The sequence below is a fragment of the Phascolarctos cinereus genome, unplaced genomic scaffold, assembly GCF_003287225.1.
Source record: "Phascolarctos cinereus isolate Bilbo 61053 unplaced genomic scaffold, phaCin_HiC Scaffold_7;HRSCAF=346, whole genome shotgun sequence".
Taxonomy (NCBI): domain Eukaryota; kingdom Metazoa; phylum Chordata; class Mammalia; order Diprotodontia; family Phascolarctidae; genus Phascolarctos; species Phascolarctos cinereus.
In genome coordinates, this window is record NW_027556180.1 from 170,766,958 (window position 1) to 170,790,420 (window position 23,463).

The following is a 23,463-nucleotide window of genomic DNA, read 5'->3' on the forward strand; positions in this document are numbered from 1 at the left end:
TAGGGTTAATGGAATTGAACCTTTTATAACCTTTAATATAAAAACAGTGAATAACCAGAAATGTAGATCTCATTCTTAAAACTCAAGATGTTCAGAGATAAATGGGGTTTTTAATGTTTTGTTAGAGGACATAGATTTTATGAAATTTTAAAGACAGGCAATTTAATTTTTTTCTTATCTTTGACAAGGTGACCTAATTTAGCAGTTTCCTTATTATTAAAAAAAGAGAGAGACCAAATTAATGAGTAATTAAAAACAAAACTCTCATATCATCACATAAGTCAGTATAATTTTGTACTAAAAGGTAGAAGTATAGTTTACTGTTAAATTGCTAAAAGTAGATTCCTTCAGCTTTTATTAAGATCTTTTTTGATAGGCTTAATAATCAACTTTATTAAATGATTTTTTTTAAAAAGAGAGGGAAAAACCTCACTTCTTTTGTTAAAAAAAATATTTCTCTACAAATTATTTGGGCTTTTATGAATATTTTGTAAATATGTTAAACTGGTTTTCACTTCACCCTTCAAAAGAAGCTCACAATAACTGTCTTAGACTTTGCATAAATGTTAACATTTAAAGATATAGCTTTTGTAATCACTACAGTTTTTTGAATTTATTCTTAAACTATCTAATTTGAAAATATAAACATCTGAAAATAGAAAAACATATCCTTTTAAAGAAAATTCTATATGCTGATATTTTTAACGGGCTTTATTTTAAATGCACTGAAACCTGCAAGTCATAACCTCAGGTTTTGTTAAAGACTAGGGCAGCTGGGTGGCACAGTGGAGAGAGCAGCAGGCCTAGAGTCAAGAGGACCTAAGTTCAAATCTGACCTCAGATACTTACTAGCTGTGTGACCCTGGGCAAGCCACCTTACCCTGTTTGTCTCAGTTTCCTCATCTGTAAAATGAGCTGGAAAAGGAAATGGCAAACCACTCCAGTATCTTTGCTAGGTCGGACATGACTGAATAACAAGAAGTTAAAAACTAATCATCAGAATAGGAAATTCTAATCTTGGAATGTTCCTACTGTTCTCCCTAAATTATGAGAGGATAGTTCTCTGAATAGAATTATATAATATAATTTAGATGGGAATAAATCAGTGAAGATCTTACATACTTTAACTCTTCAGGGAATTTATGCACTCATATTTTTTGTCTGTGGTTTTGCCTTCTCTCAAATGGTGGTGATTCTATATCTTTTCTACTTGTTATATAAATTCAAATGATCATCTTCAACTCATCACCCAAAATTTTAGCCTACTACCTGTGGATTTAATGAGTGGAATCATTACAGCCATTTGTGTATGTGAAAAAAGCACTAATGTTAAGGAATTAAAACATCAGTGGCAATTTACAGGTAGTATATCATCAATTCGATAAATATCAAATGCCTGATCTGTCTATTATGTGTAGAACCTTGAAGAGATTACAGTCTAAGTAAATAAGGCATGCACAAGGACACAAGACTACATATGTCAGGTGTCACTATGGATATAGTATGGACAAAAAATACAATGGAGGGTGAAGATTAGTGTGAACCAAAGCAATTGAGAAATACTTTATTAAAGGGTAAAGCCTTGAATAAGGAACCTTGAGGAATGGACAGCATTTTGATAGTCAAGAATAGAAAAAAAAGTCATTAACAATGCACTGGAGCCACTTTGTACTAGTTTGTGAAAGCCAGTTGTTAAATTTTCACTGTGAGTATTTACACCTTGGAAATTGGCAAATGCCACAAATCAGGACTTGATTTATTGCTTTGTTGATTGGCAGGGATGAGGATCCTGCGGCCTCAAGGTCAGTCATATATGTCCCTCTAGGTCCTCAAGTGTGGCCTTTTGACTGAATCCAAATTTCACAGAACAAATCCCTTTTAATAGAATGATTTTTATCCTTTGGTATCCCTGGTAGACTTAGGAAATTCTGGAGAAAATATTAATAATACAGGTTGAACTTAGAAATGTATACAAGGTTTTTTTTTCCCCCTTCCCCTCAGAGAGCTGGTTGTTAAACATTTATCAGCATAGTCCTGGTGCTACAGTAAGGCTGAGGAGGGGGTGGGGGAATGAGCAAATTTGTGATGGCAGGAGAAAATGTGCCACATGTGTGGAAGTTATAAGACCAGCTTGATTGTAGTGGAAGAGACCTGTTGGGAAGTAGTGGGAAGTAAAGTTATGTAGGTAAGATGGAACTCTGACTGCCAGGACACAGAATTTGGATTTGATACAAAAAGCATTGGGGATCCATTGGGGGGGGGAATATTAATCTGGTAGTAATTGTGGAATATAAAGTACAGTCAGAGATCAGTTAATAGGTTATAACAATGATCAAGGTTTGAGGTAACAAGGACTAAAATGGCAGCAATGTGATTGAAGTGAAGGGAAGAGACTAGGCAGAAAGAACAGACGGTATAGTAACTGGTTGAATATAGGGGAGAGAAGAGTTAGAAAGGAGTTAGGTTAAGATGTCAGAAGAATGATTCCATTGATAGAAATAAGGAAAATCAGTTTCATAGGGAAGTGATGAGAGTATTGAGTTTTGTCTAGTTTTGTTGTAAGGTTCCAAGAAAATAATGAGATAATAATAACCAACATTTATATAGTTACTGTATTATAGTACTTCAGTGTTTGCCAAGCTCTAAGTGATATTGTATCTGATTCATAACAGTATTCGTCATCAATTACTTTTGACTTTTTAAAACAAAATCTTATTGAAAGTCACTACTGACCCTGTACACAGTGATTTTTTAATCATTCACAACATTAGACAATAAAAGAATATTTTTCTGATATGTGTATTTCCTTTGCTTTTATTAATTCTCATAGTCATCTTATTTTTTTTTAACTGTTAATACCAAAAATAACTTCTAATAGCAACTTTAAAGGTTTTCAAAGTATTTTCTACATTTCATCCTCACAACAACCCTGTGTGGTAGGGGCTTAGAGGTATTATCCTTATTTTATAGATGAAGAAATTGAAGACTAGATAGACTGATTTGTCTGCGGTCATATTGTTAATAATAAGCAACAGTGCCTGGCACATAGGAAATGCTTAATAAATCGTTCTTGACTTGACTAGTAAATGTCAGGTAGGATTTATACTGAGGATTTTTGATTCTAAGTCCAAAAATCTTTCCACAGGACTGTTTTGTCTGTGCCAGTACTTTAAACATATCTCACTTTGTCTTGTGCTAATTTTTGTTTCTGTTCTGCAGAAGACTTCCTAAATTAGCTATCACTTTTATTCAAATCAGTCATTCAACTAGCATTTATTAAGAACCTACTCTCTGGCACGTGCCTTACTAACTAAGTATTGAGGATATATAGGGAGAGGCAGACCCACTTTTCAAGTAGCTCACAGACCAATGGGGCAGCAAAATGCAAAAAACTACATTTAGATAGATGCAGAATAAATGAGATGTAAGCAGCAGAAGAAAGCTGTTAGTATTAAGGGGGATCATGAAAGGCTTTTTGGAGAGGGTGAGACTTTAGCTGAGACTTAAAAGAAGCAGGGAGGAGGCAGAGAACTCTAGGTATGGATGAGGGCTAGAGAAAAGGCACCAAATCAGGAGGTGGAAGTGTCTTGTTTGAAGGAATGGGCATGGAGGCTGGGGTTGCTGGATTTCAGAGGATTTGGAGGGGAGTAAGGTCTAAGAAGACTGGAGGGTTTTATAAATCATAAAATCTTCTGTTTTATCCCGAAGGCAATAGGGAAGCTGGAGTTAATTGAATGGAGGAAGTTGGTAGCAAAGAAGGACAGTTGTATATGACTTGGTCACTGCTGTCCTTGAGGAAGATCAATTTGACAGTTGAGTGGAGGATGGATTAAAGTAGGGAGATATTTAAAGCAGGGAAACCAACCAAATACTGTTGCTGTAGTCCAGGCATGAGTTGATGTGGGCCTACCTGAGGGTATTAGCTGTGTTGGAGGAGAGAAGGGGGTATCTATGAGAAATGTTGTAAAACATTTGACAGCTGATTGGATATAGAAAATGAGAGTGAGGAGTTAAGGATGACACCTGGTTTGTGAGCCTCAGTGACTGGGAGGATTGTGGTACCCTCCAACAGTAGTAGAGAAGTTAAGAAGTGGGGAGGGATTGGAGACAAAAGTAATGTATTTAACTTTGGATATATGGAGCTTAAGATGTCTATGAGACATCCATGTTGAGATGTCCTAGTATTAGGCTGTTCAAAATGCAAGACTGGAGGTTTAGTTTTAGAACTTACTTTGAGCTAATTATTTCTGCTCTCCAGTATTCTGTCACATATTCCATTTTTCTAGATTTGTCATGTTGTAAAAACTATCTTCTTAAGTATTTTGTTAATCTTTAAAGTAAACATTGTTTTTATTTAGAAAAAATAAATTTTGAGGCATAAATAAAAAGTGGGGAGTTTCTTTACTGGATCCCTACACCAATGAAATCACAGATTTCAACCACAACAGAGCCACCATTCTATGTTTTTCAAACCCCAAGTTTTCAGAATCCTGTTTTTTAGTTGCTTCCCAGTTGAATGTAAGCCCCACAGAGGGCAGAGACTATTTTTTTATTTGTGTCCCTATTATCTAGTACAGTACCAGGTACAGAGTAGGTGATTAATAAATGCTTATTGATTGACCTGACTCCTCCTTTCTATCCTGTCTAGGTTCTTTGTCAAATCCTGTTGATACTCTGTCATTTTAACTTCAGTAATCTCTAAACATGTTAAAATACAGGCCTTGCTATTTTCATTTTTCATCAGGGCAATTGAATGATCAATTCTCTATTCCTGAGTATTTTTCTCTTTGAAGTATATTTAATAAAACTGTCTTTTCCTTGCTCCTTTCTCTTTTTTGTAATCTTTCTTGAATAGGCCAAAACCATTTCATTGTTGGCTCTGTAGGTGATACATAAAAGTAAAAAATGCTTCTCACTTCACTGACTCTTATTTTCCCAAATGTTTATGTTTTTTATTTGACCCTGTATCTTACCTGCTCTCCCTTTGTTGCATAGTCCTTTACTGACCTACTTGATCTGACTAGATTAAGTATGCTTTTTTTTTGTTTGGAGCCTACATCAAGCTACAAACATTATAAAAATAACCCATCTTTTTAAGATGCCTGCTAATTTCTGTTGGCTCTTATAATATCATGCTTTATGTCTTATCAAGACTGTATTGTGTTTTACTGTATGTATTCAAACTGTTTAGAACATGTTTATTTTTTCTTTTGGGTTCTTGAATCGGTAAGAAGTACTAGGCTTCTTTTTAGTACTATATAAAAATTTAGATAAACTAAAGGAAATTGTCATTGATTCTGGATAGTTTGAGAGTATTGGGAAAGGGTGTGAGGGATGGGGAGAGCCAACTTGCCCGAGGATACTCAGCTAGAATGTAAGATATGGTCATTGAACACAGGCCTTGTGACTCCAAGACCCTTTATATCTGCTATGTCATGCTATCTGTATGAGAATTAAAATAGTCTTAAATACAGTTTGAATTTTTTCCAAACAGTTCTTATTCTATTTTGAATTTAATTTCTCACCAATGATCAAGTCACATTAGAACTGCAAGGAACCTTAGAAATCACCTGATCCAAACCTCTCATTTTTACAGACAAGAAAATTTTGGACCCACAGAGGTAAAGTGACTTGATACAGTTGATTAGTGGCAGAACCAAGCTTTTAAATCAGGTCTTCTGAGGCAGCTAGGTGGTGCAGTGAATAGAACGCCAGCCCTGGGGTCAAGAGGACCTGAGTTCAGATATGTCAGACACTTGACACTTACTAGCTTAACCCCAATTGTCTTATGGAAAAAAGAAATCAGGTCTTCTGAATCCTGGACCAGTATCTATTCCATTGTACCACCTAATTCCTCTTCTGTCAAACTATTTGAAGTGTTTTTTAAAGTTAAGTTTTAAAATTATTTTTTATTTTTATTATTTTACATATTTAAATAATCAGTTCTAATCATCTAAATCAGACATTTGCTTTTATGAGTATTTTTCATGTAAGTATAAGATTCTTGGAAGGAATCATCAAAGAAGTTAACTTCACTTTAAAAAATCATTGTGCTTTGCTTTGCGTTGATACCATATCAAGACACTTAACTTTAAATACCAGCCCTTTCTGACAGTTCAGCAGTGAAACGACTTACCGCAGAGTGACCTGATTTTCTGACATCCAAAGCTAGTAGACTTACCTGTAATCAGAAGGGAAAAGGACAGGAACTGGACCTGTCACTGGTATAGAAAACTCTCAGAATAAGGAACTTACCTCTCTCAATGCAGGTTTAACACTCGGTGCCCTTCTAGTCTTTGAGCTGCCTGCTCGGGGTCATCCAGTCAATGTGTGTTAAAAGGTGGATTTGAATTTGGTTTTTCTAGGCAGTAAGACCACTGATCCACTATATCATGCTATATAAGATATAGATAGATATTATGTTACTCTCTTCTTAGAATTTTAGTCATTTTTATTTTGTATAGTCAGTGTTTTTGTGTTTAACTGTTCAAAAGTAGACACTTCCAAAAGATAATATCTCATGGTCTCTTGCTGTTGGCTATCCAAATATTGTTGGTTATATCTGTTTTCTTAATAAAAGTAGTTATGAGCAAAGAAACAGTCATTTTGCATTATACATTTTCTTGATTCCCAAGCTTTGATTTTGAGGTGAGAAAAAAGGGCCAAAAACATTTTAAATTATTCAAGAAAGTATTTCTCAATATTCACAATAATATGCTATATGAATAATGTTTCGATTATTTTAAGTTTTCTTCTTAATCGAGTTTTATTTCATTATCCTCCTAGATTTTCAATGTTTAAGTGAAAAATACTTCTTTTGAAAAAAATAATTTATTGGAGGGAGAAACACATATGCCTTAAATCTCGTTCTCTTGACTCTGGATGATAATAAAGCCTATATTCAAGCAGTATGATTTTCACTTATGCATAGTTTACATGAACAATTACTGAGAATGAGCAGTGATTTAACCAAGTTTAAATGAAAATGTGTACTCTGTAACCTCTAAGAAAAATAAATTTAATAATTGAAGTTATAGCTTACTAACTAAAAGTCATCACGGAAGAGAAAATAATGCTTTGTTTGAGCCTGACAAGTAGATGTGGAACAAACAAAAGAACAAATTGATTGTATTGGCCTGCCTTCCTGTTTAGATTTGGCCTGTAGAGTTAAAGAGCTAGGTTGTTTTTCACAGCTAGTGAAATATAGATTAAGAAGGTTATCTAGATAATTGTGGAAAAAATCCATTTTGGTATGGGTTAATGTTTTTCACCATACATTGGCCAGTAGATATCTGGTAATATACAATTTATCTTATTCTTTTTTTTTTAATTGACAAGAAGTTGGCAGCTAAATAGGGAGGATACTTTTTTACATGAAATACTTTAAAATCTAGACATTCTTTAAGGAAATCATAATTATTAAGTGATTACATTCTTAAAGAAAACTGTTTTGTTCTATAAGGTTATTAATACTGTTAACCCTAACATTTTGTAGATACTTCACTATTGAAATTTTTTGTGTAAAATATTTATACTTAGTCGAAAAAGAATATTTCTATCTGTAATTATAATTTGGAATAAAAATTCAGAATAAAGGACTACCATATTGTACACTTCAAGAGTAAACTTTAAGCTTCTAATCTTCCTTGACAGATTACAGAGCTTCTTGATGTTTCAATGGAATTGGGGTGCTTTTTGGCTGGAGCATTGATTTCTTCTCAAGGACATATGGTTACTGAAGAAATTATGTCCTATGTTGAACCTATACGGGACTTTTTGGCCATCATTTTCTTTGCATCTATAGGTAACTTATGTTGTCATCATAACAATCTAATTTCATTTATTAAGCAATCTTTATTTTTCTGGCACTTATAATCTGTGTGTTTTGGGCCCCAGTCCTTTACACCAAAAACCTGAATATAGATTAGAGGGTGAAAGGGGAGGGATCTCTCAAAAATTGAGTCTGGCTCAACACATGGAAAAACCAGGAAATGTCAGTATCAGAGTTCTTTTGCTTTCGAAAAAGAAAGAATGATCAGCTCTCCTACAAGCACTCATTCTAACAAGACATTTGACTATAGGAAAGATTTTTATTAAACCTAACAGAAAAGCAAAATAGAACATTGTTGCCTGTCTGAAGAGCATAAGCAACCCTCTTCCTTCTTGTGGCTCCCATCTTCCCACAGAATTTTATAGTCCACATGGACTCATAGTGGTAGTAGTAATAGGTCTAGTTTACTTCTCAATACTAGTTCTCTATTGTATGTGTTTCTCTGACTAGCCCAAATAAAATCTGAAGGTTTGTGGCTTGGTTGCAGGCTTACCCTTTGCTCATGCTTCCCTCTAGGAAGTATGGAGGTGCACAAGCCTTTCTCCATGTCCTTAGTGCAGTTTGATATGTCATTCTCTTACTGCATTCCTTTGGGAACAGATCCCTTCTTACATATGTACCCTAGAACTTTCCTCTGCTGCATGAATCAGTAGAGAGGGTTACCTATGTCCCTTTATGTTCTCCCCCCAGTTCAAACTTTGTAGACCCTCTAATTTGTAGGCATGGATGAGATATCTTCCCATAATCATAGTAGACTGTCAACATACATGGCAAACCTACATATTCTAGATATATTTTATTTAAATTTCTGGTACACATATACCTTTATTCTCTGTGGTTAGAGCAAGTCTTATAAGAATGGGATTTAATCAGGGAAACTTAGTTTTGGTTGCTGTATATCAAAAATGTCTCTTTGACACTTTTCCATTCCATTTAAAACTTTTTTTTCTCCTAAGCTCCAGAAAAGTATAAATTAAGAAAAACTACGCATGTCATTTGCTTGTCATCTCTTGATCTCAACTTCAGTAATAATAAGTAAATTATAAGCACCACATGCTCACAGAGAACCTTAGACTCTAGCAACTTTCTCCAGAGACAGATTATTATAGATTCATACTTGATGATCTTTAATGATGTGAAGCACTTAAAAGTAGGGCCTGTATAATATTTTGTGGACAGCTTTGTGTATCTAAATAAGGTTTTAAATACCTTAAAGGGAAATACCGTTACCTATTTTTCAGGACTAATTTTATACTTAGTAGTGCAGCCTACTTTTGGGGGCGGAATGAGTATATTAACAATAAAAGAAACTTAATGTCTAAGGGAAAGTTGTGGATCAAGTCTATATTATAGTGTTGTAAATAAGAGGCTTTACCCCGTATGTTTTAAATGTTGATTTTTTTAAAGAGCTGGATATCCATCAATATTCTGCATTTTGAAATTTGTATATTTAAGTTTTTTTTATCTTTGAATTGGGTTTTTTAATGTGAATTACAATATGTTGCTCTCCAATAAAATAATAACAGTTTTACATATTTTGGCTTGAGTTATTTAGCTCTCATTATACAAAAGGTAGTTTGTGTTAATCATCTCTATCGAGTCAATTGATAAATTTATCTAAAAATAGCCTATGAAGTCATTTTAGGGACTTTTCTGGGTTAATCTGCTAATGAAGTGAAATTATAAAGATGTCAGGCAAGTGGATGTTACTTAAATAGGAAAATACCTTAACCTTCTTCATTAGATCCAAAAGCCAATGCTTTTGTTGGGCTAAATGATTCAATACCCTCTTAATGATTATTTCTTAATAAGTAAAATTTCTTCTAGAACATTTTTGGTTTAAGGACAGAGAAAAAAGGCTTAGCATGTAACCCAAAAAACACTATAGAAGAAATGACTAATTCAAATAAAACCTAATATAATGGAATATAATCATATACACACACACACGCATATAGTTACATATAGACTGGTTTTAATATCTTAAACGCCTTGTCAGTGGGTAAAATATATGCTTGTTTTTGTTATAATTAATTACTAATAACTTTTAATTCCTTGAATTTTTTTTAAAAGAAGAATGATTATTCAGTTTTCACAAAGCCTAAAAACTGCCTCTATATTCCTACAGTATTAAGATACTTCCCACTTTGTTAAAACCTCCTTTATCTGTAGAGCTTACTTTTAATTGTTATTTTTGTTGTTATCATTTTTACCCTTCCTTTTTTCCCATGCTAGTAGGTATTTTCATTCTAACATAGGAGTAGTGTGGGCATGAATTATTTAAGCATCTCACTTCTGTTAGCCACTACTCTTGGCAGCTATGAGTAATCTTTGAGATTGTTGCCTCTTTTTATTAATTAAAAAATGACCAAACTAATCTGTGACAAAGCTAATTAGAATCCAGACCTCCTTCTAAAACTTTTCTCTTGTTTATTACATACTATGGAGAATGCAGAAAAGAATAAGATATGCTCCCTGTTCTAAGGAGCTTATATTGTAGTAGAGATAAGGTTTAATGAAATCAAGGCTTTTTGGTGTCATATGTTTCTGAAAGAGAGATATGTAGAAGAAGATGCTTTGTAAATAATTGAAAAGATTTCCCCTTCAACTTTCAAGTTTAGGGCTTATATAACATTAATTCCAAGGAAAGACTAGCTAGTTTTTCCTACAAATCTTCGCTATTTCTGGTTCATCCAACCTCTACAACAGATCTTGTGTCCTTCCCCTTTTCTCCATTCACATGCCCTCTGTCTTAATTGAGCCCCTCTCACTTTTTACCAAGGCTGGTAGAGTAGCCCCTACTTGGTCTCCCTGCTGCCAGATTTTTCCTTCTCCCACGCTCCTAAAAATCTTCCGTAGCTCTAGATAGCATCTGGGATGAAAATACCTATCTTCAGCTTGGTATTTACAGTCCTCTGCAGTCTAACTACTTCTTTAGTTCTAGATCACAGTACTTTACATAGTCTTCTCCCTTCCAGTAAAAATGGGCTTCTATCTATTCCCCACATGGACATTCCCTCTCCATTCACAGGTGCTCCCCACATGTCTGAAATGGGTTTTTCCTCACTTCCACATGATAGAACTCTGAAGCACAGCTCAATTTCACCTCCTACATGTCTTTTTCTGGTCTCTCCAGGTTGTTAGTACTGTCTCTATTGAAATTACTTCACATTTACTTACTTATTTAAATAGTTTATCTCTAGGAGGATGCAAGCTCCTTGAGGGCAAAAACTATTTGTTTTTGTCCTTGTATCCTAAGAATCTAGCATGTTGCCTTACACATAGCAAATACTTCATACGTATTTGTTGCATTGAAGAAAATTGACAGGAGAGGAGGTACATTGAATCATAGGCAGCCCTGTGTCCCCATTCTAAGGAAAGCAGGAAGATGCAAGCAATAAGGAAGGATAGGAACAAAGAATCAACTGGATGGGAATAGAGGAGTGAGCCCCTCATAGCTCTTTCACGCAGTCAGCCAGTGTCTAGCTGCTGAATTCATTTGTTTATAAAGGTGTTCTCTTAGAGAAGCCTCTATTGGCAGGGTAGTGCTGTATAAAACCGGGGTGGGGGGATGGAATTATGGTTTTCTAGTTGTGTATTGAAGGAGCTGTGTAAGGCAAATATTTTTCTTGCTCTTTCAGAATTTGTGTATAAATAGTGAATACAGAAAGTATGTCAGTAGGTACAGTCTGATTTTCTCCAGTCGGTTTGCATGGGGTATATGGCTTAGTTCAGTGTAATCAAGTATGGATGGATAGTAGTATTGACTCTGCATTGTATTTTTTTACGTTTAAATTTCCTTGTGGATTATTATTTCTTTGTAGACAGACAATAAATATATCTTGATTACTAGAAACTAATGAAGGAGAATTAGCATTAGAGCTTGTTTCTCATGATGAGATCCAATTTTTTTTTTCAGAAGATGAGGAAACACACTTTCCTATTAACCAAAAACATTTTTTTTAGTCAGAATGAGGAATCACAGGGAATGGAACTGATAATCACATATTTAATGATTGCTTAGTGATTCAGGTAGGAGGTGATAGGAAGAAAATCCCCAAGCCCCCAGTTTATCTTATAGCAATTATTAGTTAAAAAAAAGTTTAGGGTATTCTTTTAAGGACAGTGTAGATAAGCACAAATGTTTTAGTTGTTAAGAAATTTAGAAGTAAAGCTCTTTTGCAGCTTATTCAGGTATATAAAAAGTATAAGAAATTAATTTGTTCTTTCCTTTTTCTCACAGGTCTCCATGTTTTTCCCACTTTTGTAATATATGAACTCACCGTTTTGATGTTCCTTACCTTGTCAGTGGTAATAATGAAGGTATAATTTTTATTAGTAGCTTTATTTGTCATTTCCAGCAAAATGGATACTATCCTTATATTTTGTTATAGAGCTCTGTCTTCTATAGTACTGAAATTACTTCCTGGTAATAGTAATCATTTACATTTACGTGGTGCTTATCAATCACTTTTCTTACAACACCTATGTGAGATGGTTGGAACAAATATCATTATCCCCATTTTACAGATGAAGAGAGACTTCCAGAAGGAAATGACATCTAGAAAGTACAGTAAATGAGACTCAAATCCAGGTATTCTGGCTACATTGAGAAAAAGAAAAGCAAAGTAGAGTTGGATCATCATATCATAGCCTTGTAGCTAATCCTAAATGTCACCTAATCTAACACTTCTACAGATGAGGAAACTGAAGTACAATGAGGTTAAATTTTTTTTGCTGAATTTGGCATAGTATAAAAGCCAAGATTCAAACTCAGGTTCTCTGATTCCAAATCTAATTCTTGTTCCACTGTATCACATTACCATCTAATTAGTGGCAGAACTGGGACTAGAATTCAAGTCTTTCCTCTTGTGATTATTTGCATTTGGGGTTATCTTCTGGCAAAAAGCCAGGTATCCAAAGTTACTGACTAGCATATATTTAATTTGCTGACTGTTTTGAAATCTCAGTTCTTACATTCCATGTTCTTCGTTTGTATGTAACGCATATATCATCAGAGAAGGCTTTGCCTCCCAGCCTCCAAGACGGTCTGAGAAAGAGAACTCCGTGTTGGGCCATTGTTTTATATTAGTCTGATATTCCTAACATGGAAGGTGGGTTTATAATAAGGATAATCACAGGATCATAGATGTAGAACTAGAAAGGATCTCCCAAACCATCTGTCATAACTGTCACCTTTCAAATGAGGAAAATGAGGTTTGGGGAGATTACGTGATTTGTCCAAGGTCAGACTCTGAAGTAGTCAGTTTTAGAGATAGGATATGAACCCACATCCTCTGCATTCAGAACCATTGCTCTTTCCACGGGCCAGAGGTTGGGATGAAGAAAGTAAAATGTTTATGTTGCCTTAAAAAAGTGTAGGGGTTAGTTGCCATCACCAGCCAGTATTTGGGTGCCTTAGCTGTGTTTTGTCATAGAAGCTGGTTGTTGGTAAAAAAAAAAAAAGGCTATGATTAACTCTGTTGGGCTAGTAATTAATATTATTTGGGTTTGGATTATGCCATCATCAAAACCATACGCTAGATTGGACTGGGTTTGGCATGATTGAGGAGTGAGGTCCTGACAATAGTGCCTTCTTAGTGATATTTTGCCAGTCTGGACTAATATTTTTTTAGACTTGATAATCCTATTAGCTGGATAGTTTTCAGGATTAAAAGTTGTTCTGAAATATTTTCATGATACATAATGTATAATAAAAAAGTTTAGAATAAAAACTTAATTAGCATCAGCTGATGGGTAGTTGCTAGGTGGCTTGGCAACTCCCAGTTTGTCTTTTTGTTCTTCACAATTTCATCACACTAATTTTTCATGCTGTTATTAACCATAATAACATTTATGCTACTTTGAGAAAGTAAGGTGCATTCATATATAAAATCTCAGTGTAATATATTGTTGGAATAGATCTATATCTTTCTCCTTTGACTTTCTGTATCTTCTGCGTGGTTTCTATATGTTAATTGAAAGTTTCTTGTTTGAACATTTCAAGAATAATAATAATGTGCATGTTGCTCTCAAAGTTTGTCTTGGCAGTGTTTGTCTTATCCCTCACCCTGCCAAAGAGCAGCCAGTGCATCAAGTGGATTGTCTCAGCGGGGCTGGCACAAGTCAGCGAGTTTTCTTTTGTCCTGGGAAGTAGAGCTCGAAGAGCAGGGATCATCTCGAGAGAGGTAAACTTCTAGTAGCTCTTTTGTAATTCCTCGCCCAGCTGACTAGTTCAGCACTTCCTCTTCTTTGGCTGTTTTAAAAATGCTTCATAACAAGTTGAATTGTTCTTAGGATAACACTGTGAGTTCATATTCTGACTTAAAGTATAGAGGACCAGGAGATCAAAACTGTTTTTAATTGAAAAATCTTAAATGTACAAGTGAAATCACAGATCCAGATACCCCTCCTCCAAAATAGATGGCCCTCTCACCCCACCCCAAACCATTCTATAGTTCATCAAACCCCAAGTCTTAGCAGTTGTGCTGAATGACTCCTTTCCTCGGTGAACATAAGCTCCTGGAGAGCAGAGATAGTCTTATTTTCATGTTTGTATTCTCACTGCTTAGTACATGATTAATAAATCCTTATTGATTGAATGATTTGTTCAAGATTATAGTTATTATTAGAGTTAAGATTTTGGATTCACTGCTTCTGTGCTTAATGTGCTATACTTTGTCATTTGGGTTATGTTGACTTTTTGTTATACTTAGCAAGCATTATGAAAAGGCATTCTAAAATTCCAGCTAAGACCCTTTTGTGGAATTAAAACTTTCTTTCTGGCTAGTATATGATTTCTAGAATTCAACTTACTAGTTAATCCTGCCTAGGTTGTCTTCTATTGATATGATAACTTAGTGACTCCATAACTACTTGCAAATAAGATCATGGGCTTAGGCTTAGATGTAGAAGAGGTTTTAAGGTCCTCTAGTCAGTCCCAACTTCTTCTTGCCGATGAGGAAACTTTGGGCCAAAGTGGTTAAGTGACTTGCCTCAGATCACTCAGGTAACATGACAAGATCCAGATTTGAACCCAGGTTCCCTGATTACTTACTAATTTAGCATTATTTTGACTGCACTTCGCAATCTCCTAGTTTACTGCTTTTTAGTTTATTTCTGCTTACCTTTTAAAGTTGAGTCAACGGACTGTTCTTTTAAAAGTTGTCTTCTAGTTCTCTAAATAATAGCTGTCCTGGGAAAGTTATTAAAGTTCATCTCTTATGACTAGTTTGGATATGAAATTCCTTTTTGTGACTCTTTTGTTCACTATGAGATGTGAGTAGAGAACCCCCAGCCCACAGGGCAAATACCAAGTGATAATATGATTTAGGCTTTTATAGTGTAGAAAACATCAGATTGAAAACCATAAGGCCTGTGTATTCCCTACTTTCCAAAGTAGGTTAAGGCCTTCCTCCTTTTAAAATAAAGTATTTAGGAAAACTGAGGCTTATGCATTTTCAGTAGATGAGAATTAAAACACTGCTGATGGTACTTGTTATTCTTTTATCTAGATATTATAAAGTTTTTATGCTTTTAAAAATTTCCTTCTCTATGAAAGAGCTATAGTTTCAATTGAGTGTAGGATCTTTGCTTCTAAGAGCTTTGGTAAACATCCATTTTGCATTTTAGCTACTATAAGCATATTAATTTGTATTTATTCCCTTGGTTGCCTGTTATATTAGCATGTAGCTAATGAGACCCTTTGTCTTTCTCTCTGCACCTTTGGTAAATGTCTTTCTAGAAGTCTCTATTATTGTAGGTAGATACGTATGTTTCTGTCCTTTAGACTGCATTTTCTCTCCCTCCTATATTTTCTTTCTCCTACTATTCCAATTTACTCAATCTTTTCTTTCTTTCTTCCATAACTAACTATGATATAGAAGTGATATAGTTCTGTTAAATTTATTTAATAAAATTGTGTATTCTGTGTTATTTAAAAACTTGATTGGAAAATGCTCTCTAAATTATATATTTCTCAAGTTAACTTTTTTTGCTTATTTAATCTTACTTGTTATTTTCTGAAGGGGCTCTTCAGAGAGAAAAGCTTCCCCATCCCTGCTATAAAAGTAAAATAATAAATTATTTAAGATTAAAATATTTAGCATCAAATGAAAACCTGAATTTTACTGTTCGGTGAAATATCTTAATTATTATTCATAGTTACTAGACAGATTGTCATTTTATTTATGAAAAACGTTTTAGAAGTTAAAAAAAGGCAAAACTAATACTATTATTTGGAGAAAATTTTTCACTAATAAGCAGAAGTGAAAATCAGATACATTTTAAACTTTTAAGTCACTACTGGAGTTGGACAGTCATCTAAACATAAATTACTTTATTTGCTCATAAAAAGCCTCTTTTGTTGACTGTTTGGCATACTTTTAAATGGCATACCTGCTACAGAGGGCCAGCAAACTCTATAAACTGTTATCATCAGTTTTGAACACATGTACAAAATAGGCCTGGTGGATGAGCAAGCTACAGGGAACAAGCTCTGCTCTGATATTTCTAAACTGGGAGCGTTCAGCACCAGATTATACAGAAATGAATAGGAAAACTGTGCGGGTAAGGTTTCTAGCACAGAAAGATCACTAGACCAATGACTTAGATTTAGATAGCTGTATAATCCAGTACATGAAGCCTGGGAATGCAAGCATGTCATTCTGTGCCCTTAAGGAACTCTCATTCTAATGGGAGGGACACACAAAAGGGACTTGGAAAGGAGGGGGAATGAAGACCACATTCACGTGGTTTGGAAATGGCAGCAGGGAAGTGATGAGGAGGCCGTGCTTCTAGGCCCTCATCAGAGTCCGGGCTGGCTCCATGGACCCAAGGTTCTGGTGAGGTGGGAGGGAATGAAGATGATGGATCTGATTTCTCTCTCAGCCATTTACTCATTTATGGTTTGCTTTGGGCAAATGATTTAGCCCCTTGGAGCATCAGCATCTTGTGTAAAATGGGAATTTTATAGAATCCTAGTATCTTAAAGCCATGGGTCAGTAGTACAGCCTGCTCATACACCAACAGGACGCACTTCTGATAAAAAGAACTGTGGCCCTCATTCTGGCCAGCCCAGCCATGCTGAAACAGGAATTTCTTAAAGTCATAATAATCTTTATAAAGCCTATATTGATATAGTCTTTTAAGTGTTACACCAACTGTTTTCCTTCTGCCTACACCTTGGCTTTATGGGCCCAGAGAGGGAAAGTGGGTAGAAAGCCAGCCGAGGAGCCATGTCTGCCTTCTTTTGGTGGGGACGCCAGATGGAGCATGTCCTCTCCATGAGGGAGAAGGAATGTGTGGCTGCCCCATGCCGGGAGAGACCTTTTGCTCTGCTTGGTAGTACAGTCCCGTCACTACCTTTCTCTCTTCTGACCAGACCTGAGGAGAGATGAACAAGTTCCACGAACAAGCTTTGAGAGGTTCAGGGACTCATTCTGTAACAAGGCACCAAACAAACAAGACTTGTTCCACATGATCCTTGTCGTACCCCCATAGCCCCTCCTCTCCGGGGAGGGGGAAGCCACCCCCTGAAATGCGTTCTACTTTTGTATGCCTCTTTTTATTAGGATGTTTGCCCTTACATGCATTTTGGCTTAGTAAAGCCTGGAGTGACCGTATTGAGTCTCTTAACCTCTCTTGAGCATGTTTCCTCATCTGTAGAATGAGAGTTTTAGTAACCTGTAATACTCACCTCATGGGAGCTGAAAGGTACATCAGAAGTCCTTTGGTCCAGTCAGTCACCAAAGATTTATGAAGCGTGTGCCAGGTGCTGAGCACCATGCAAGGCCCTAGAAGTACAAGGACAAAAACTGAAACAGTCCACACTCACGAAAAGCTTACAGTCTAATGGGAGAGATATTAAGTACCTCTATAAATACATACAACATAAACATAAATCGAATAACACAAAAATATACACAGCAAGTGAGGCTGAGAAAGGTTAAGTAGTAAACACAGAATCTGAACTCGGATCCTTTGTTTCTTCCTCCATAACATTTGTGAGGTGCTATTTGTTATTTATGTGAGTCAAAATATGTGTCTCTTCCACTTTGGCCTTAGTTTTTCCCTCTTCTGTTATATAAAACCACATCTGCCTGATAGCTCCTTTCAGGATCTTAGCTAAGAAAGCTGTTTGTAATGTATAAGATGCTATTATTCAGTTTATTCATAATGATTAGCATTTTTTTTAGTGAGGTTAAGTGATTTGCCCAAGGTCACACAGCTAGTAGTATCAAATGTCTGAGGCCCAATTTGAACTCAGGTCCTCCTGACTCCAAGGCTGGAGCTCTATCCACTGAGCCACGTAGTTGCCCCAATGATTAGCATTTTTACAACTCCTTTGTAGACATTTACTCATTCCTCAGAGTAAAATTATTAAACTAACTTAAAATTGCCTAGCCTTTTGGCCCTTTTTGAATATTCTTTCCTTTAGTTGAAATACATCGAGCATACATATAGCACTTTAAGGTTTGCAGAGCACTTTACATAAGTTATCTCATTAGATTTTCCCAATAACCCAGTGAAGTAGGTGCTGTTTATTATTCCCATGGATGAGGAAACTGAGGCAGACAGGTTAAGTGATGTGTCCAGAGTCACACAGTAAGTGACTGAGGCTGAATTTAAACTAAGGTTTTCTTGACCCCAAGCCTGGAGCTCTATCTACTGCTCCACTGAACAGTATTAAGGATGAAGTGAGAGTAGATTTTTACTTCAACTCATTCCAGTTTGTGACTCAGGAATATTCAGTAAAAGGGGGGTAGCTAGGCATAATGGATAGAACACGATTCAGGTTCAAATTCTCCCCAGATACCAGGCAACACACAACGGCCACCCTCATGCTGTGTACAACCTGGAAAGTCCCTTACCTTTACTGGTCCTCACTTTTCTCACTTGTAAAATCAAGGGGTTGGACTTGGTAATCTCCATGTTCCCCACTCCCTGCTCTAAACCTACAAGCACTGATAGAATTGCCATATTTTTATTCTTCCCAACTCAGCCCATCGGTTTCCTGTTGCACTTTGGTCATGCCCTTTTGGTAGCCTCTGAGCCCAGGAAAGCAGTCCCAAGTTATATAGTGGGAATGATCACTCCCAGGAAGCCGTGTTAGCACCTGGTTATATAAGCTGGCTCTCTAAAAAAGGTTGGGTTCCTACTGAAACATATAGTTAGCACCTGCCACTAACTCAAGATAAAATCAAAATAAATTTTGATTTCATTTGATCCTTGTACTTCAGTCATAGGATGCTCGCTTCCTTGACTCAGATTGTAACCCATCCACACCATCTCATCCTGCATATAGTTTTTGTCCATATTCTACCATAAACCTCTAAAAAATATACACTTATAATGCGCTAGAAGCCTCCTTCCTCTTGGTCTTCATATGGTTTGTGTGTACTAGTAGAACACATGAGCTATCCACCTATTATGATATCCCTTACAAGGGAATCCCTAATATGGGTTCAAGCTCAAGAAAATAAAAATACTTTTCCTTAAACACCTGGTTCCAAATGTCAATCTTAAAGAGGTCCTTTAGTCCAAACTCTTACTTTACAGGGGAAGGAAAGGGAGGAGATAAACTGAGGCTTATTTCTGCTCTCATCACAACATTCTGCTACTTCTTCCAAGTAAACACTTCCTCATTGTACTTCCCTGTATATCCCCTATTTCTAAAGTATAGGTCTCAACCTTTGAGAATGGAATTTTGTTTAAAGGAAGCTCCATCTTCAACCCCATCTAAGAGAACCAAGAAATACCAAAAGGACTACTTCATGAGGCATTTTGATTTAAAAAGGAGACCCAGAGGAAGAAGTGTAGTGAGGTTCCAGTCTATTAAATTACTTATGTTATTTATTAAATGAATACTATATACTTTGTAATTGTTATACTATAATTCCAACCTATTTTAGTCTAAGAATCTATTAACTTTATGCTATGCTTTAATTTATTGTGTGAATCATAAAGAAGTAATGATTTTGCTTTTCTCATTTTCAGGTCTACCTTCTTATATTGAGTGTAACTACTCTAAGTCTTTTGCTTGCCCCAGCATTATGGAAAGCTGCAATTATGAAATGTTTGCCAAGACCAGAAAGACGATTAAGTACCTGAAAACAAAAGTATTCATTTTAGAATAACACATTACTTTGCAAAAATAACAAACCCCAAATCTCTCTGCAGAAATTTGTGATGTACCTTCTTATGAGCCTTACATATATTTTAAAGTAATACAGACTGCATTAAATTATTAGTGTTTTGATGTTTGCACAGTTAACTAAATGTGCTTTGTCATGTTTTAGAATCTGCCAAAATGACTCATTTAGATTCAATTATGCACAGTAGAATTGCTTTGAAAATAATGCTTCATGCAAATTGCCTTGACTATTTTGCCTGGATGTGCCTTTTCCCCAAGTTTATTCCATCTTGTCTTGTTACTTGATCTGTTTATTTACCTTTTTTGGTAGAAACAAAACTGAAAATACATCTTATTTAATGGTGCCTGTGGTGCCCTGTTAAAATAACTAAATTTACCTGTGTAATTTCTAGATTTGTCATCTATAGGTCAAGTATTTATCATTAAAACAAGTGATGTGAATGTCTATTTCATGCAGATTTTGGCAGCTTAATTTTAATGTTTAAAATGCTCAAAACTTGTATTTTAAAATGAGGTGATTATCTCATAGTGCCTATTTGCTTTTTATTATACCTCCTTTAAGTACTCATTTTAATGTTAGTGCATTCTTTTAAAAAATGTGTTTGAGCTTTCAGTTGTATATTGACTATATTCTTCAGTAAAAATGATCTTTGATCAGGGTACAATATTCTTTAACCTTTTTTTTGTTGTTTTGAAATCTTGAATTACAAATTAAATTTTGATGCTGAGCGAATCCCTACACATTTTCTTTTATTAATTTAAATGATTTGTTTATATATTCACATATTATTCCCTAAGAGCAAAAAAAAAATTGCTTTTTAGAATGTTCAAGTTGTGGCTATGGTACAAGAAAAACTTATTTATGTTCTATTTTAAGAAATCACATGTAAGAAAATCTGAACCTACAAATTGACAAGCTAGGTGGTGATACTCTTTATTATGAGAAAATAATTTGCTTTACAAAGTGTTTATTTTTTTTTAATGGGAGCTGTCCTACTTACAAGCCATTAGCAAGCTAATTGCAGATGAGTTTCAGTTGTACAGCAGAAAATAATTATAAATTTCATTAGTAGCAAATGCCAATTCAAAATTAATCAGCAATAGAAATTAAAACATCTTGTGTTGTCAGCGAGATAAATTACATTTATAAGAATATAGGAATATATAATTGAGAGGTATGTATGCTTCAGAAAGTGAACTGCATCTACATTTGTTTGCAATAAACTTGACAGACATTCCAAATATTATCCTATTGTTTGGTACTATTTTACCCCATTCATGTTTCTAGTATATTAAAGCAAATAGGGCTGATTTTACCTATAGGCAGTTATAAAGCTATTATCTGGAAACCTGGCTACTGTCATACCAGTTTGAAAAGAATACTTAAATGAGAAATCTTATAAAGAATGTTATGTTAACACACATTTAGATACATTATGTTAGTTACTTCCTAAAATTTTGTTATGCAAAAATACTTTAAAGGGAAGTTAAATGAATGAGTGTAATATGAGTTATTGTGATATATGGGAAACCGAAGATTTTAGCAGCCTTGCAAATAGCTAGAGCTAGCAGTAATTTATGGCGTACCAACTTTTTAATATAATACTTCTGATTACAACTCTATTTTATGCAGTAGCTGCAAGTTGTAAAAAGTTGTATACTTTTTTTTATTTTGGGTAAGTAAAATATTTTAAATGCATTAGGTACTCTTGCCCTTAAAAGGAATTGTATTTCTTTTGAAGAATTATTTTAAAGAGTGAAGAGCTAGTTTCTGATGTTTTTTGTAAATGTAGATTTTTATATATTAAGTTTGCTTATAGTTGGCCACCCTTTTCTTCTCCTTCCAATAATATTGTAACTTACAAGTTTTTGCAAAAGTGACAAGATTGTTCTTTTTTTTTTTTTGGAGTTTTAGCTACAAAATGGGATTACAATGTTGAAATACTTTAATAATTTTACAGTGTTAATTTTGTACAAATTTGGATCTGCTTTCATGGCCTGTGAAAGCCATTTTAATAAAATGAAAATGTGACATAAGAATCTTTTTTTTTTTTGCATTTCTTTGTGCTATTTTAGTGCTAATTTATTTAAAAGATGAAGCTTTGCAGTGATGTATTTATTCTAGAATGAGTATGCTAGTAGAACGTAGGTTTTGCTTAGACTGACAAATTTAGATGACTCCTTTTTAGACAGCAAAGAATTTAATTTTATTCATTAAAGCAATTTATTAAAATTTTAGAGGCACTGTTATTTTGTTATTAAATGTCTTTGTACAGAAGGGTATATAGAAATATAAGTTCTTTTCATGTGTACTGTAGGATTTCTTGTTAAAGAAGTCTAAAGTATAAATACTATCTGAGGCAACAGTTCATGTAATAAATTTGTTTTAAAAAATCTTGAAAATATTTTTGTGCATTTAAAAACTTGCGGCTTTTGTTTGTACAGAATAATTCAGTCATAATCTACCTCATTACTACAAAGGTTTAGCTATATCTCTGGGGCAAATCTTCTTCCTCCTCCCCCGATAAAACTTACTATATGTGTGTGAATGTTTTTAGTTTTGAGGAAACAAGATCTTATACATGATTTTGGTCCTATTATTAGTCACTTGTATTATCTATCAGGTGAAAATTGAGAATGGTATCTCTTTAGATCTTCTTACCTTAGTCAGTCAATACATATTAACTACCTATACTATATGCCAGGCACTAGGAATAAAAAGACATAAAAAACCCAGAAAGAAACAATCCCTTCTCTCAAATATTGTAGTTGTTGGGGACTGTTATGATAGCCAAAATGGATAAAACAAGGTTAACTGTGCTAAATATTAGTGTATTACACTTTTTTCAAACATACCCACACATGTGAACAGGAATCATGGTTGGTAATGCCATCATTTATGTTTGGTGTATTTTGTTATCTATGGTTGGAGCAACATTTTGTTTCCTGTAGGCTGGGTTGCTTTCCCTCTAAAGGGGTAAAGGGGCTCTTTTCATGCCTGGGGGATTTGGAGTTGAACCAGTGGTGTGACTTTCTGGCCTCACAGAGTGTTGAAAAGCATGGTCTGTTGGAAGTTGGTCCTCATCAAGTTTGACATAATTCCCAGTAGTAGTCTCAGAATCAACATAGAGCTCTAGATGTTGCCATTAATGTGACAGATGGGGAAGCAGAAGGGAGCTCCCATCCGCTCAAATCAACGTATCCTTATTGATCCTTTTTATGGTTGAGTAAACTTCTCGTCAAATGTTTTATGACCCACAAGGGCCTGATTGCATTCCTGTCCTAATTCTGAACCATTGGACTAGCCTGACCTAAATTAGACTTGGCTCAGAACAGTATCCTGCATGAGATTGTCATTATCACGTGATTTGAGGGTAAGGGATCCTCAATAAGGATCAATATTATCTTGCCCAGAACTAGGCCATGTGACTTCCTAGCCATTTCCAAACTATGCTGCCCACAATCTGGCCTTCCTCCT

The 23,463-nt window shown here is 35.0% G+C and overlaps 1 protein-coding gene across 3 annotated transcripts in view; it reads left to right on the forward strand.

The window, feature by feature from the left end:
• SLC9D1 (solute carrier family 9 member D1) overlaps positions 1 to 22,390 on the forward strand; it is a 71,739-nt gene extending 49,349 nt beyond the window's left edge. For all 3 annotated transcript variants that reach the window (XM_020965175.2, XM_020965177.2, XM_020965176.2), the window contains exons 10-13: positions 7,654 to 7,804; positions 12,075 to 12,154; positions 13,870 to 14,019; positions 19,829 to 22,390. In XM_020965175.2, coding sequence (XP_020820834.1) covers positions 7,654 to 7,804; positions 12,075 to 12,154; positions 13,870 to 14,019; positions 19,829 to 19,942 — 495 coding nt within the window. In that variant the 3' untranslated portion in view covers positions 19,943 to 22,390. The remainder of the gene's footprint in view (positions 1 to 7,653; positions 7,805 to 12,074; positions 12,155 to 13,869; positions 14,020 to 19,828) is intronic.
• The last annotated feature ends 1,073 nt before the right edge of the window (positions 22,391 to 23,463 follow it).